This window comes from Patella vulgata, chromosome 1 (assembly GCF_932274485.2).
Source record: "Patella vulgata chromosome 1, xgPatVulg1.2, whole genome shotgun sequence".
Taxonomy (NCBI): domain Eukaryota; kingdom Metazoa; phylum Mollusca; class Gastropoda; family Patellidae; genus Patella; species Patella vulgata.
Genome location: NC_065879.2, coordinates 22,739,769 through 22,758,000, shown reverse-complemented (window position 1 = coordinate 22,758,000; position 18,232 = coordinate 22,739,769). Strand labels below are relative to the sequence as shown.

At 31.7% G+C, this 18,232-nt stretch overlaps 1 protein-coding gene across 1 annotated transcript in view; it reads left to right on the top strand.

The window, feature by feature from the left end:
• LOC126826511 (LIM/homeobox protein Lhx9) overlaps positions 1–18,232 on the top strand; it is a 35,429-nt gene continuing 17,197 nt past the window's right edge. Inside the window, exons 1-3 of the mRNA XM_050555585.2 lie at positions 1–378; positions 3,121–3,323; positions 7,414–7,766. Coding sequence (XP_050411542.1) covers positions 286–378; positions 3,121–3,323; positions 7,414–7,766 — 649 coding nt within the window. The 5' untranslated portion in view covers positions 1–285. The remainder of the gene's footprint in view (positions 379–3,120; positions 3,324–7,413; positions 7,767–18,232) is intronic.

Below are 18,232 nucleotides of genomic sequence, written 5' to 3'. Positions count from 1 at the left end.
TTCTAAACATTTGCATTGAAAACGATGTGTTGTGTGTTTATAACCTTATCATTTTAACGAGTTATCATCCTGTGTCATAGTGTTTTAGAACTGTAATAGGGGGATTTAACGGTAAAATACTGTATTTACAACTCGACGAACTACAGATTCCTCACGAATCGGTTTCATATCACGACGAAGAACCGTTAACGTAAAGTTTACAAAACTCGACGTTAACTTTTAACCATTACTAGAGACTGTATCCCCCTTCTCTCGTGGAGAGGACAAGGGTTTGGGGATAAGAATATGGTAGAAAAAACGGCGATGCCTTTGTCAGATAATGGTATGCAAGGACAAGGGACATGCTCGGATATTATTCCACTAGACTGCTATGCTCGGGTAAGTTATTCATTAATTGTATATACATTGATATAACATGTATGAAAATACCTGTCTTATAACCTTGAACATTTTCATATCAAATATATACACATACAATTTTTTCATAGCTTTTACATACCAAATAAACACGGATTCTTATAACTCGCCGAATTTCTTCTCTATATGATTAACTATATTATGATATTTTTATTCTTAGACAATTGTTAAAATTTAATTCTAATTTAAGTGATAATTGTCATTGTGATATAAAACACAGATGTGAATGTCAGTGATAATAGATATCAATATATCATTAGATTATGCAATAGGATTGAACCGTCTGTAGTCAGAGATCTAAATTATCCTCTGCTAGTCATCAGGTACCTGTCAAAATGGCACCACACACCCCTGTTAGATGTATAAGTAAATTAACGATGCAGTACAGAATTCTGGTTTAAGGAATTTCACTGACAATAAGAAAAACAGCTGAAAAAAATGAAATAATTCCTCGTCATTAAGAGTTAGCATTACAGAAAAATATACCGAATTCATAAAACAATTCTAGATAATAACATTTTAATATTCTACATAAGTAAGAATCTCTTGACACCAATATTATTATTTAACAGATTTGTTTTTTACACAATTATTGATAGTTTTTGATAAATTATTTTCATTTAAACACTAATAAATATAAAAGGTGTTCCACTGTATATCATTATATATTATAAGTTTGACACATATGTATTTATAATATTTGGGTGTGTGTTATAGCCCATGTGTTGAGAAACAACATCTCTGATGGGAAAAAGAGATGATTATTAATGATCTGATTATATACACACAACTATTAAAAGTTTTCATAATTATTGAAATAGATTTATGCACTATACAGTAAGTATAAGACAAAACAAAACTATAGTTATTTAGTAATAAATTAAAAAATGAATATATTTACTCGATTTGGATGCCCTTTATTTGTTTATAACACTGCATCTCTAACTTAAAAGACGATGAATTTAGGAATAATTTCATTACACACAAAAATACTCATAGTTTTATAATTAGATTTATTTATTTATGAAATGCAAAACTATTTCACTATCATTATATATATAATAAGTTTTGGTAAGCACTGAATTTGAATGTACTGTATAATAAATATCATATGTTTATAAAATTACATCTCTCAGCTGGATAGAAGATGGAAATAAGTGTGATAAATTCATTAACTGATGCACTTCAAGTTATATATAAGTAAATAAAAAAACAAACAAAATCATTCCTGTATGTCAGATATATGTTTCAATTTTAACAGAAAAATGTCATACTTTAAATCACTTTTCTTCCTGTTATATCTTATTCAGATGCTTATTTTATTTGGGTTATTTGAATAATTGGTATAAAGTAGGAGATACTGGTGCAGTTGGGATGTGGTCATAACGGTCAAAATTCACATTGGTCAAAACGGCCAAAAAAGCTATACATTTTTATAAAACATTATTTTTTCTTTAATACAAATACCAGCTGATTATTAGATAAAAAGAACTATTTTGAACATTACTCATCAATTCATGAATAAAGCGGTATGCTTTTACTATTAATTACATAGAATTATGGAAATGAAATGAGAGTATAACGTTCTATTGCACCAGCCGGACTAATGAAGAAGGGGGGGGGGATATCAAAATAGTGTGCAACATGTAAATAGATTGATGTATTTGTTTATAATTATATAATTGAATAAATATTACTGACTATTGATTATTGTTTAATAAAAAAATAGTTAATTTTATACTCCTGAATAAACAAATTATGCTTGAAATAGGGATTTAACATATTCAAACGTATACATGATATGAATATGTCATGAACTTGTATTTACATAAAGAAATATACCATTTGCAGTTATATATAAATAACACAGTCATGAACTTGCGTGGGCTACAAAATTGGTTAGCTTGGGATTTTTTTTAAATAGAAATTCAGGATGATTAAATAACTAGCTGCCATTGATGTGTAGCACTTTCTGTTTATTTATGGTACTAAAATAAATGAATATTAAATATTAAACTGGTCTTTGGTGGACCATAATACATACTCTTACAAGTTCCAGTCCATTTGTATGACATATAAAATATGCGCATAGGCCACAAAAATGGCTTAGTTTGAAACCCCTTGTCCCCAATAGAAATTCAAACATTGATCAAATAATTTTGCAGGGCTCTTTTACATGAAGCACCAGTTATTGGTTCATGGTACCAGAATAATTGATTATTCAATGTTGGAATATATTATAGTGTCATTCCATTCAATTTGTATAATACATAAGACTACAAATGTGTTTAGTTTAAGAACCGCTTTCTTTCCACAACAGAATTTCAAACACTAATCAAATAGGTTTATAGAACGATTTTACATTAAGGTCGTTTTATACATTTAAATGTCTGTGAATATCAAAACGACATTATAAATTAAATATTCTGCAACAGTATTCTGTTCGCATATGTTATTCATGCAAATGCTATATTCTCTTACGACAATGTGATAGTAAATTATGTTAAACACACTATTTGCAAACTGACAAGCGTTTTTTCACTAAATTATAGTAATTAGTTTAGAGAGCTTAATGAAAATTATTTAGTATTTAAAAATGTACCCTCACTCTTATCATTGTTAGCTTAAAAATAAGAACAGATTTTATTTTCTCGGATATTTTACAGAATTAATATTAATTGGTTGTATATATTTTTGTGACAGCGACCAGGTATGGAAGTAGACGATCAACCATGGATGTGTGCTGGCTGTGGTATGAGGATTTGTGATCGGTTTTACCTCATGGCTGTCGATAAACAATGGCATGTGCAATGTTTAAAATGCAGTGATTGTAAACTACCTCTTGATTCTGAATTAACCTGTTTCGCCCGTGATGGCAACATATACTGTAAAGAGGATTACTACAGGTAAGATAGACAGAAGAATGAATGGCTTTATTAAAGAAATGAGCGAATGAATTGATCATTTGAACCATTCTTAAAGAGTATAATTAATAATAAAATGAATATATTCAAATGTATCTTTAAATTTTTATAATTTAAGCCCATATATTATTGCATAGTGAGACCGTTTCTCTTATTTGAAATTCTGTGGCGAATGTTCACCAATAATAAGCAAGCTGATCAAAATTTATATCAATTAAGAATAAATGAAGGATGAGATTAAATATGAGTTGCTATATTTTCTGTATAATTATTTAATCCAATGACAATGTCATTTGATGTGTATGTTACACCGAAAGATGTAATGTATAAGTGTACATATAATCAATTTAGAATAAACCCAATAAACAATAAACAAACACAATATCTACGACATCAAAATAATTTTTAAATTCATATTTCCGATTTTTATATAGCGTCAATCTGTTTTCAACAATTGGTATTGTTTGTATCCATAATATCCTTCTCTCACTCTTCCTTCACTCACTCATCTTCACTCAGTCATCGCTAAGTAGATATCTTCATTGGTGGTCCTTCATGTCTAATCATTCATTAAAGATTCATTAACGACAATGACACAGATGATACCAACTTAATTCATTTTTAACTGTAAATAAATTTTAAATGTCTCTAAAGCTGGTTTATGGACACATTTAAGTGTGATGAATCAGTACATAGGAACAGAAGTTATTAAATATAAAACCAACTCTAGCATATGTATTTTGTAAACTTCTGACCGCATGTTTCATCACTCACTGTTCTGATCATGTTTCGGTACACATAATGATAATTAGTTAAAAATTCAATTTTCAATTATGTTAATTACAGTGAGTGTGACAATGTTATCATGAAAAGGACATGTTCAAATATCTCACGTCGATCAGTGTTATACTAACACTGCAATTTACGCTGGTCAAACGGTTGCGTGGCAGAACTTTAAGAAACGGGTACCTGCTATCTATTGCTACCTTTGCAATTCTATTTCGAAATTGAAAGTTTACGTGTGTCGAGATTGATTTTATCAAAAATGTCTATCTTCACTTACAAAATGACCCCCCCCCCCCTTTAAGTCGTATATTATGTTAGTTTAAAAAATCTAAAAATCCTGAAGCGTTGTCCATTTCCACGGGGTAGACAGTTCTAAAGAGTATTTAATTTTATATACATATTTTTATAAATATAATCTGGTAATATTGTTGCTTATGCAACAATTACTGGGTCGACCAAAAGTTAGCAGTGAGAATTGTACCAACACTAATCCATCATCAAAACCCCACAAAAGCCTTTAATGTTTCACATAATATGTTAATATTTTATAATTAATATTCATCATGCACAATTTCCCGAAGACAAAAAAAAGAAAAAAGGAATAATTAAAAAAATATATTTTGTTTCGGAAGTATTTTTCATAGTACACAACCGATTGTGCAAATACTACGGGATACATAAAGCGAAATAAAATTAGTAAATAGTATAGAATAAATCGATATATATTGAAACTGGATTGATTTAATTAACAAAGGAGAATACAATAACCCATCAACCAACAATAAAAAAGTTTGCTTAGTCACGTAGTCCAGATTAGTAAGACATGCGTAAAAATTAGTTATATGTGATTTGTATGGTATTTATTGTATAATACTAGATCAGAGTCCCCCAACGCCTTCATTGTCATTTGAAGAGTTTACCGTTATGGAAATGTTTTCATGTTTTTTCTGTATCTCTTTTAATTACCGTTCATCGTTTATTCTTTTCTGAGAGTATTTTTTATTACATGGCTTGCCTATAGTCTTGTATTTACCAGGAATCAAGATAAAAAGATTCCTTGGATAAAAGAAGTTTGTTCAGTGATATTAATTATTAATACACGGCAATTCTGGCACAATACCTGCGTTTTATATCGAGGTGTTTCGAATAGAATGGAAGGAAACGTTTTATTTATTTGATTGAAAATAGCCTTTCACTTTTATGTCACCATTATAGATTTTTTAAATTATTATTCATAAAACATACATTCATAGAATTTGGTAAATAAAACACCAACTAAGAAAACCGAATAACAGTTCGGGAAAACGAATGAAAATTTAATGAAAATCTATGAGAATTTTATAAATAAGTGAAGAATGAATAAAAAGAGAATAATAATAATAATAAATAAATCAATGGGAAGGAGAAAGGAACTTTTATTGTTGATATTCCTCGAAAAAAAAATGGTTTAGACTTTGATTAACGGCATGTCTTAGGGATATGACGTAAATGTATTCCACGTATTCCATATATGTATTTATCATTAGACTTTTAATGTCGCTACTTATTACGGCACCTTAAGATTGTCATAGCAACTAGCCCCAGACAAAATGGTGTACAAGCAGCGGCGTTAACTATGACATTTTGTAGCCCTCATCGTTTTGCCGTTTAAAAGTATGTTAAATTGGATGATGTTTCCTCTGATAACTATTTTTAAATCTAGATATCTATTCCTATACCAGAATAGAAACATATCTTTTAGGCTTGCTATGAATTATATACATGTGTGGAAAACAACGTTATGCTAGAAATAGAATGATTAATTAGTGAATGAAAAAAAACAACACAATGAATGAAAACATAATTATGTATGAAATAAAAGAGAAAATGAGAATAAATTCCAAAATGTTATTTTCATATTAAGAAAAGAAACATTCATAATTGTTTAAATTAATTTCTTTAATAAAAAACTACAGTGAATTTCCCCAAATAGTAAGAATGTAATTATTGAAAACGAATACTTCAAATAACAAAAATCTCTATATTAGAAAGAATGTGCAACTGCGTGAATGAATGATACTAACAAGTTTTATATTTATTCATTTATCATTCTGCACATCATCCGTCTTGCACACCAACTGTGTGTGTATTGTGTAGTGTAACGAAACGTCTGCTGGCTTATTTTACAAGATTGGAAATAAACTGACATCAGTCAGAAAAATATTGACTTTGTTATTTGATAGTGGAAGAGATAAAAGTTGAAATACCGAGGGAACTATAGAGAACCCATCGTCAACTTGTACCTCGTACCATCTTAGCATCTTTTTCACCAACCTGCTGAGAAAAGCACAAATTCTAATTTTCCTTTTCACAGATAATTCCTTTAAGATGGTTACGTTAAGGATTTGTTTCTAATTAATAATCATCGTTCATCAGCGATATATACTTCATCGTCTGTTGCGATCCTATATATTTAAACGCTGATGAACAAATTGTCTTTGATATATTTTAAGAGAATCTCAGATTACACGGAAGACGGTAGTTGGATGAGTACTGTCGTCAACGTAATCTATATTTTCATTTTTGCTGGTCATTAGAAATATACTTTCAGATCAAAATAAGTTATAATTCGGGAAACGTTTCTTTAAAGGGACAATACGCACAATCAAAAGTACTCTTAACAAAAAAACAACAACCTCATTTTCCTAAACTTAAAGGGGCATTATGGGAGACTAGATAAAGAGCTGACAGTTCTCTTTAAATAGTCAAAAAATAGATAACGTACAGAGAATATGCGGAAAATTTCTGTCAAATTGCTCCACTCTGAACCGAGATATTAGCGATTGAATTTTAGGCCTAGCCTCGATCATCATCTTGATTATCCATTTTGACGTTAAATCATCCATCACAAAATGTATTTAAATCCAATAAATATCGCAGGCTAACGATAGCAACAAGCGTTGATTATGGTCTTGATAAGTTAATTAATGTCTAATTAATAATTTAGATAACATTTCAGGCCTAAGGAAAGATCTGCAATAGGCAGATTGACCTCTTGCATAATGTGTGTTTAAGTCATTTGGTGTTTATATCCGAGTTCATAAAAAAAATGATTTTATACAAGTCAGACCAATTTAAAAACAGGATGATTGTACGGGAACTAATTCTACTGAAATTTGAAACATCCGACATAAACGTCATGACGAATACATGCACGGGTATATAAGCACTTAATCAATTTTGTAGATAAAAATATAAAAGTTTGATATTTTATACATTAAAAATGTCTTAATTTTTGAATTTTCAGACGATTTGGAGTGAAGAGATGTGCTAGATGTCATCTTGGTATTGCTGCTAATGAACTTGTTATGAGAGCCCGAGATGTTGTTTATCATTTATCCTGCTTTACGTGTAATTCGTGTAATAGACCTTTAACTACCGGTGAACAATTCGGTATGAAAGACCATCTTGTGTATTGTAGAACGGACTATGAAATGATATTTCAAGGTGACTATTTATCAAACATGTCACTAGGACTAGGGGGCCATCACCACAGTCCAACTTTACCATATTATAACGGGGTCGGAGCAGTTCAAAAAGGACGACCACGAAAACGAAAAAGTCCGTGTCCGGAAATGGACGGATGTCCACAAGGCATGGGTAAGTTTTTTTCAATTTTTGATTTGATTATTTTTACACTATATCATTTACATAGTAAATTTATCAACATGGAACTCGGGTACCATATCATTGATCAGTTATATATTTGCGGTGCCAACATAAAATGGACATCGTGGCAGTTCCAACACGTTAGGCACGTATTGGTAACCATTATTTATTTGGAAAAGTTTCATTTAAAAGGCTGTATTAACAATGGCTTTAAATCCTGTAGCCTTTGGCATCTCCATATTTTTTTATTATCAGACATTAAAGACAACTCATCAGGTTTCAAGAACGGAAACGTTAATGTAATTAGCATCACTTTATTGACATAATTTGAACATTGTTCTAGCAATGTTGTGGTATAACTGAAATTATCCGATTTTTGTGCAATAATATCGGGGGATTTATTTACTAGTGTGAACAAATACTGGACTAATTCTAACACCAAATCCTTTTCACATCTACTGTTAAATCGACAAACACACATTTAAATCTCTGATTCATAGTATTTAACACAAATCTTTTCATTTCATGTCCACCCTGTTTTCTTGTGTTTTTATCATTAATCTATGTAACATTGTGAATATTGTCCCGGTTGTACCCTAGTATTTATATACAGTAAATATATTAAGATATATGTATATAAAGAATGCTCTTACAATAATGTACATGTGTATAAAAACTCTACTAAAGGTATGGTGTATTACGAGGTTTATATGTACATTGGTAGTTTGTCTTCCATATCCGATACATTCATACCACAATGTCGACTAAATTTGAGAACAAAACCCACTTGTTCGCTAAAATAGTGAGACGTCTTATTGAGCACGGCTCATGGAACAATTAGTGTTTGCCTACCGTCCATTTCTTTTAACATAAGGTGCGTTGCCTACAAAATAAAGCACACACCTCCCAACACCTTTTCCGAGTGGGGTCCTTCAACAGGCCATTGAGACGGATACTCTATAGATTGACTTCCCACGTTTATGAAAGCTCTATCAAATTTCTGTCACTTGAATCAAATGTCTTTATTCAAACAACTCGCGCTCTGTCCATAAACACCGGTCAACTTCGCAAAATAAACCCTGGCCTTTTTACAACTGTCCACTGCCATGGGGGGTCCCCCATCTGACTCGAGATCGTCTGCTACCAATCTGCTTTCTCAGGGTTTAAAGGCAACCGTCCAGCCAAAGATATATAAGAATCTGCCCTAAAACTATCAAATTTGCTACCGGCTGCCACAAGCCTCTTGGGAAAATCTGCTCAATACGGTCGCTACAACATTGATAAAAGTTTTAATACATGTAGAATGCAGTGTTTATTTATTATTGTACACGTCCATATGTAGTTATATTTTATCTTTGATATCTCTCTACATATATACTGTCGGATCAATTTTCATACGAACTAATTTTTTTTAGTGCAAGAATCTGTGTATTTTTTTTTAGTGCAAGAATCTGTGTATATTTTTACTGCAATATCAAAAGTAAAATTCTCAAGCCATCACGCCATTTAACAATTAAATTATTGTCATAAAAAGATTTGAAATGTTTTAATCATAAAGAAACAAAGTGTTATCTTAAATAAAGCTGGTTTGGCTTAAAAATCGTCCTGATAGTTTTAAGATTTTTATTTTCTTTATTAATTTTTTTTTGTGACTTCTCGCAAATTCCATCTTATCACGATAAGTGTGTATTTATTCATAAACAAACGAAGAATGTTTGCACACCATTGGAATAGTTTTATTCAAGTGAGAAAATATTTTAGTTAACGGTATCGAATTCACGTTGATCTACATTCCATCATTGTATGAAAAGTTGTCGGTTAGTTAAACGTCACTGAATCTAGAATGTCTTAAAAGATCAACCACCTTCGAGAACCTTGTGCCATGGCTTTGGGCATCTGTATACATAAAAAGAGATGCCTCTAAAACGGGTCTTATTAAAAGACGTTCATTGATATTTAAAATTGCGAATATAAAGCCTAGCTTACAATTAAAAGTTGATCTGACGTTATTACAAGGTCTTCAACCTTTGATAACTGGTTACAGCTATATTTTAGGCATATAGGATGCTTTGCTAAATGTTAAACTTATTAAATAAATAATTATGGTTATAAACACTCCTTATCATACGAAAATGAAATAAGACTGGAATGCTAACTTAATGGGGTTCTTTTACTATATAATTATTTTACAATTTTCTTATAGATTACAAACTTTATGCAACATACAAAAAGATTTGTAACTCTTTCATAGGGTTTGAACATTATAAAATACACAAAACAAATGGTAAATTCCAAGACTTCGTGACGGATAAAGTGACCAAATATTTGGTAGTCTGAATAGGGATACAAAAAGGTAACATTTGATTAGTAGATAAATGTAATTTATCGTTGATTAATGATACAAATTTCAAATATTTTAGTTAATATATAGATACGTCTTATTGTTGTTATGGAGACCACCCCACAAGATGGCGTCCATTCTGGCTTCATTAATAACCTTGTCATCCTGAAGATTAAAGGATGTGGATGTAAATAGAGGGGGGACTTACATCTGAACACTCCCCCTTCTCCTTTCTGTTTATATGATACCAGTCATTAGTTAGGTGTCGTGTTTATCTAAATCTTTTTGATACATTGAATTCATTTCCAAATCTTTTTTCTACATAATTAGAACGGTCGTTGTCACTGTATCTTCATTAACAGGTTAAAGGGACGATCGTACATTTTAGGAGAAATAGCATCTGGTATATACTTACATTGGTTTTTCATACTCAGATACACACCTTTAATTTGCAAATAGGTTATACCCTAAACTATTTTCCCCAAGCTCCATTTAGAATTCCTTATGTTCTATATTTTCAAATAATACGTCTTATAGGATATATTGAGTCATTTGGCAGGTAACAAAGAGGATTGCATAACCATTTCTTGTTCATTAAAATACTGGTTAAGTTTATTCATGAGATATTTTCCCACGAAAACTGTCATTAAAATCGAAAAATCGTTTTTACAATTTAGACTTGACTTTGGATTTGAATATAAAAATTGCAGCAATAAGGCGACGTTGTACTGGTAACGTCGAAAACCATTCTTCCATTTGACTAGTGAGGCGATTGTTGGCCACCAAAAATAATTTAATAATCCAGTAATAACAGGGATTTTAGGTTGTGATTTCCACCATTAATTCGATGTTTAGTATTGAGATGGTAATTACCCAGTGCCTATATTATTATCAGTCGTCTGGGGCGGCCTACCACCATTGTTAATGGTCGCCTCGTGTATAATGTTATCTCTGTTCTATTTTGCTCTATCTGTTGATCACTGTTATCAACTAGTTGCTCATCTTGTCAAAATTAGGCGCTTAGTTAGATGAAGGCTTTATACTGTGACGAGCAAAGTGATTTCAATATCGCTGACTCGTATTATACAGACAGCGTCAGGGATTGCCCATGGTTTGGTCGTTGCGCGGAGCTCATCGCGTGGTGTGCCCTTCTAGACAGCCCACCGTGACATGACAATGTATCTGTTTCAATAACCGATAGATAGAAGACAGAGATAGTCTGCACCAAACATTTAGTTTGCCAGATGATGTTTACCAGGGCAGATGTCTCTCTCCTCCCCTCCCCGCCATACTTTCGGAAAACACCTGACCGCGACGGCGGCTTTTCCAACACTAAATGTTTCCTCCCGCTGGGATCCCAACAAATTATTTACACCTCCGACTAGTTGTCTCTGATTACCTAAATTATCTGTTAAATATAGAATAGGTAATCCTAATTAAGGAACTACTGATGATACCGTATCTTTTATTGTTGAATTTCACACTATTTCCGATGAGCAATTATCAGTCCTTGATTTGCAATATCTTGCATAGTAACTGTGATGATACAGCATTATATATGCTGAACATTGTTTGTTGAAAAGCAAATTTGTAAACACGATCGAAATACAAAACAAAATCCAGAAATATTTCAGTTACAACAGAGAAGTATATGAAGTGATGGGAATATTGTAAAATATCGAATTTTCAAAGATCTGCTGGTAGGAAAATTGTCACATTTGTTATAATATTGACTCAATCATCTCTGATATATTGGTTATTTTCTTCTCAGATCAGTTGAACATTTGTTCAGCATACAGAATGATAAGAGCTTGATTGCTACCAATATTTGTACGAAATTTGAGAGAACAGCTTGGAAAACTGTATGGAGAAACTTTGCTTAGATTGGGATTATTAATGTGAACAGAACTAATAAAAGAAATGGACGAATGTAAACCCAGAAACGGAGATGAAAGAAGGCATTCTTATGATATATAGATCTAGCTAATTAGTAGCTGGCAGATGCAATAATAGATTTTTTTCTCTCCATTTTGACGGAGCCGTTGTTTCAGTTTCGCTGAAGAATCGATATACGTATAGTACGGGAAGAAGTATGTTTACAGTATGAAATATTAATAATTCTAGAAGTCGTGATCAATCGTCATAGTTTGAACACTGGGAATCTGAAGCTCCTTCTGTCACGTATTAACAAACTTTCTTTCTTTACTCTCTTATATTCTCTTCATTCATTCTTTTCTCTCTTTTATTCATATTTTCACCTTCTTTTTCTCTCTGATTCCCTCCTTGACCTCCCCAGATCAATATTAACGTATTTCATAGCATTTTGTAATACATTGATTTCCCATCCTAAAAAAATATTTCAATTAGTAAGGACAAATGAAAATTTCTGTCAAACGTTCAATAGTGTGAAATATTTTTACAGTTCTTTGTCATTTAAACATGATGTTATTGGACGATGTGTAACGATTTTTGTTTAAAACGACACTTGCTGTCGTGGTTTCTGAATCATGTAATAAGCACATACATGTATTAAACTCAATACATAACAATTATTTCATTGAAATAAAGCTTATGATCAGATAGAAAATTTATTTCACGAGGGCAGTGTCTTGAAGCATCACTTATGGTCAACTGTTTTTTTTGGGTTTTTTTTTTTGAAAATATTAATTGAGATAATATTCGAGATTTTCGTATTGAATTAATGAGATTTTAAAAACATAATATTTTAAAACAAACCCGGGAAAACTAAACTGGTTCATTGCTTAAGTATTAGAATCATAGCACAGATTTTTACCTGTTGGCCATTAAAACGGCTGCATTCTTAAAATATTTTAGTTTAGGTTTTCTTGTAAAGGGCCCTGGTGGTATCATTTATTAATTTTAGCCAATTTTAACAAAATATATTAAAGACTTTGGAACTGGTGTTTGGAGTGTTTTACCTTTTTGTCGTCTCAATAAATTCAGATATTCGGCCATATAACAGTAAAAATGTCAGTCATCAAAGAGAAGTTGGAGATGTCTATCACCAGAATTACAGAAACTCTAATTCTGTTTGTTATGTTATTCTGTAAGATTTTCAACTTGGATCTTATCAACATCCCGCTCTATTTATTATTTCAATACGACTTTCATCACCGTGCCCTCGTCGTAGTTTATAGAAGGTGGTCTTAACACAACAATTCAGACCTTTGAACAGATAAGACAAGGAAGGATCGGTCCTATGTTCGGGAAATTCTGTTTTTGCCGATCATCTTCCAGAGGAGTCCCCGGTGCCGCGGGCTTCGTCTCAGGGGTCATTTACTAACATCTTTGATGTATATTTTAAATACCCGACCCTTATTCGCCAGTGTCAGATTCTTCGCACTTGCTTTCAACCCCCGCGACGTGGGGTCTGTTTAGCGGGCTAGCCTGATTATATCGCCAACCATTGAAGAGAGTTGATCACAGGAGGGGGCAAGGAGAGTATTATAACACTATTTATCTAGCTAGGATATTATAAACTCATCTCGAGTTTTACTTATTTAAACTTATGTAAGAAGTCGAGGAGTAGAGATTTTTTTTCTTCTGTGTCTAATATAATAGGCGAGGTTGATCTGATACTCGGTGACTCGGCTATTCATAATATGTTCATGTATAATACAGATCAACATTACTTACATGTATATACCTATATCTGTCATAGACTTGTACAGGGATTATATATTACATAACTCTCTCACTTATACACTGTAATTTCTTTATTTACAATATACAGCCAAGTGGTTAGGAAGGGCAGTGACACTGTCATGAAGACTATTGAAGGGGAAACTTGAAGCGTCTTAAAATGTTTGGACGGTGAAGCACTATAGAATAGATTTTAAGCCATGACTATTTCAAGTATCTATAGTTAATTGTTGACATATATACAATTGAATATAAGGAAGAAGGTCACCAGACATAATATGCCCTAGTTGAAAAATAGTTTTTCTCTCCTTGATTTATTCTGTTCTTGGCAAATTCCCGAGAACATTAAGTTTTAAAGCCATTTTTGATTACTATTGTTACCTATCCTTTCTTATTTTCTTAATAATGAGTTTATTTATTCTCCAACACCTTAATGTTTGAATATTTATACTCATGTTTGAATATTTGGTCTCATGTTTGAATATTTGTACTCATGTTTGAATATTTGTTACGCATGCCTTCTTCCGTGTTTGATTTTTTTAATACTTGGTTTAGATTTTCTTCTACATATTAATGATTTCTCAATACAATTATGATAAAAGTTAATCGACCAGATTAAAACACAGATCCTATTTCGTTTCGTTTGTCGAAAGTATAAAAAAACCCAAAACGAAATATAGATCTGTATTCTAATCAGATTGAAAGTTACTAACTGTTTTTTATCCACAGTATTCATATGAGATTTTTACAATTCAAAATATCTTTTGCATTGAGGTATAATGTGATTTAGTTTTAGTATAGACCTGCAGTTGCATAAATTTTTCAATGCCATACAAGTATCGTAAACAGTAATAAAATTTTATACACGAACAATGATTTGGGTTTGTAAAAGTGCATTATCAAGAAGATATTCCTCTGAAATTAATACAGTTTAAGTATTTTCTCAATTGTCACCAGATTAATTTTCAGTCTTCTACTGAAGCCATTATGCCGGAAGTTATGAATTATAATCTTATTGATTTCATTAAAAGAAGAGTTCCTGGATTTAAGTGTCAAGGTCAATAAATGGCACGAGTATGAGCCTGACTAGTCAACTGACGAATAACGGTTAATCGGCTGTAAAACGATTACATGGCGATTAGTAACAGAATTAAAGTCATGATATCCATTCGAGCTCAAATGAAACGGTCTTTTATCGCCATATCAAACGGATAGCCTGATGCCAGGGGGCCTCTTCAACTGTTTGAACTAATTTGGTACCAATCTGGGTGGACAAATTGGAAATTGATAAGGAGGTTTTGGTTGAGGACAAGTGGAGCCTGCAATAACACCAGTTTTAAGGCTAAATTCCACTAATCATTTCTGGAAACAGTTGTTCCAATATTGACATTGGAGAAAAACAAATCACTGCATGTTTGTTGGTATTGAATTTTGTATTGTTCGGTAACAACTTAATGTAGCACGATAAAGACACAGAAATGGTTTTTAATGGGTTAGACAGAAATTTGGCACCTAACAAAATATGTTACTATAGAACAGAACAAATTCCGAATATCCAGAGAAATATGAAATTTAACACGGCGTGGAATTACACCATATTTATGGGAGTAGGAATATTTATAATGAGGTAACTGCAAAAGTCGATAGAACAGTTTTAAAAATGGGCATTACAAACATACAAAAAGTTGCTGTTCACAAATACACGCTCATTTTTTTTAACAGTTCTACAGATCGTGGCATTTCGTTCTTGAAATGTTTATCAGTCATTCTTTTCGTAGGGATTAGAGATTATGTGTATAATTTCTTTGAAACTTTAGCAGTAAGATATATAAGTCGTCTTGTTGGATTTGGCAATTGATTTAAATCCGTGTAGGAATTTCTAGCTTAAAGAATTCCGATTACATCTTAAATACGAGTATTAGCAAAAAAAGCTTTGATATATTCTCTCTATTTGTGACATGTGTTCTTGGGTGTAAAAAAGGAGTGATTTACGACCAGAACTTTATTGTAGTGACATATTTAGTCCACCGACTCAATCAAACACAATAGCAATGTGTTCGACAACAAGAGACCCATACAGGCGTAAAATCTCTGCTCCTCTTAATATTATCAAAGCCACCGATCACTCGAAACAGATAAATAAAATAGCTGATCTCCCTACGAGAGCTCAGGTTGCCCTAGGGTGGGTGGCAGGGGGTCGCTATCTTCAGATTATCAAAACACAAACTCAGGGTAGAATTGTGTGTTGGCAAGGGGCGGGTGGGCCAGGGATTGACTGCCTAAGCTCAGTCTTTCACACTGCTGTCTGGCATCTGTGTTTTAGATAGTTTAAGTTGTCTTTAAGTTTATTTATCACATCTTTCTATCAGATAATCTCTGTTTATCTTTAAATCACATAATCTACTCATTTATCAACTAAATTATTTGTCCAGTTACATCATAATCTCTTAGTTTGAATATATATTACTTACCTTGATCTTTAAACCATCGTGACATTCATACACCAACTGGTACATTAACAAGAAATAGCAAAATGGAAGGCTGCAATAAAATCAAACTTTCCTAGAAAAGTATAAAAACTACGTCATCGATGTGAATTACTGATATCTACAGTAGTATCGGGCGTTCTAGAATAATTACACATACCCTATCTCGTGCAGGATACCTGCCAGTTCTTATATAGTGCAAACTGGTTTGGGCATGAATTTCAGACGCTATCCATCTCTATATTTTCATAAACATTCATCTGGTGAATATAGGAGTAGCCTATATTTCAGTTATTTTTATTGTCCCTTTTTTCTACGTTTCTTTCTTTTTTTGTGTGAAAAGGTAAGCATATAAAAAGAGTATTCTGCTTCGTTTCGTAATTAAAGCTATTAGCATATCATATGAATTAATTATTGTTTTTTTATGTGTTGTTTTCTTCCAAGGTCCACATAGTTGAAGCCGCAATATATCATTTCAATTAAGTTAATAATTCTATAGAAATGTTATAAAATCTATGTATAGTGGAAAGTTAGAAGAGTTCTATGTCTAATAAATAGAACGATTATTGTACTATGAGCTGGATTCAAGGTATCTTTAAGAACGCAAAGCTAGCAATTTGATTCCCTCTAAAGACTAATTAGTGCAGGAAATAAAGTTAAATGAGATATGTATTTCTCTAATTTAAAGCGTATCAACAAACAGAACGACCTACTTCTCACTACCAATACCACCAAACAGATGACGTAGATCACATAATTTTACCTTCTCACAAAATTTAACCGCATTTCTACGTCTGGTTTTCTTGTTCGTTTCGCCAATTATTTTTCTCCTATTGATTTTGAAAGCATTTGTTAACCTTCCTAATGAGACACGTAAGGTCAAATGACACGTCTTGTTTCCCAGCTGTTTTCCACTACCTTTTGTTCACGCATGTAAGTGTGACGACATGTAAATACGCACAAACCTTCTTTAATTTATATATTTATTTGAATACTATAGAGTTAATATTTGCCCCACTTTATTAATAAGACCTTGCAATAACATATACTACCGATATTTGTCTTAAAAATTGAAAAATTGTTTATGTTTGCACATTTTGTTCTAGATTTCATTTCTGGGGTATAAACAAAATACCTGGAAAACAAGGTTTTTTTCATTTGTAAATTAGAATATTTATAAAATTTTGATATATTTCAGATGACATTTTCTTGATTTTCACCATTTTGTGTTCATATCAGTTATTCTATACCATAAACGTATTATGTTGTTTTTATTAAATTGATGACTCTAAGACTGATTCACTATTTTTCTATGATAAATTACTAAACTAGTAGAAAATTACAGGTTGATAATTACTCTGATGTGATAGTATCAAAACAATATCAATATAATTACAAATTGATTCAACAGATATAGACGATATTAATATAAATACCACACAATAACAACATTTATGACATGTCGTATTTTCTTTTTTTTTTCTTTCTGACAGTTATTGCCGCCCATTTCTAGAAGAGAAATGATTTATATGATGTAAACGATTAATAAAACAATAGATCCTATAAACATTACAAATAAAATCGTTTTGTAATTAATATCTGCTTCATATTCTTCATCCGGATTATCTTTTCACATACACTGATCCCCGATTAGTTGTATGGAGAATGACAATCATGTGATTAGTAGGATGATGAATTAACAAAGGTTTAGCTGAGACTTAAATTAACTTGAATTAATAGGAAAAGTCAAACTAAATTAATTATCAATGAGACACAAACTCATATTAATTGCTTTAAACTTCTGTAGTCTCTGGGCCTATACTTATTTCAACATGTCAGCTTAGCTTTGTAATCCATATTATTAAGCACGATGCGAATAAGTTATTTAATTCTCAGTATTTAATTTCATAACGGTTGCATTCAAAATAAAAATGAATATTTATTTTTCGACCCTACACTTTTTGCCC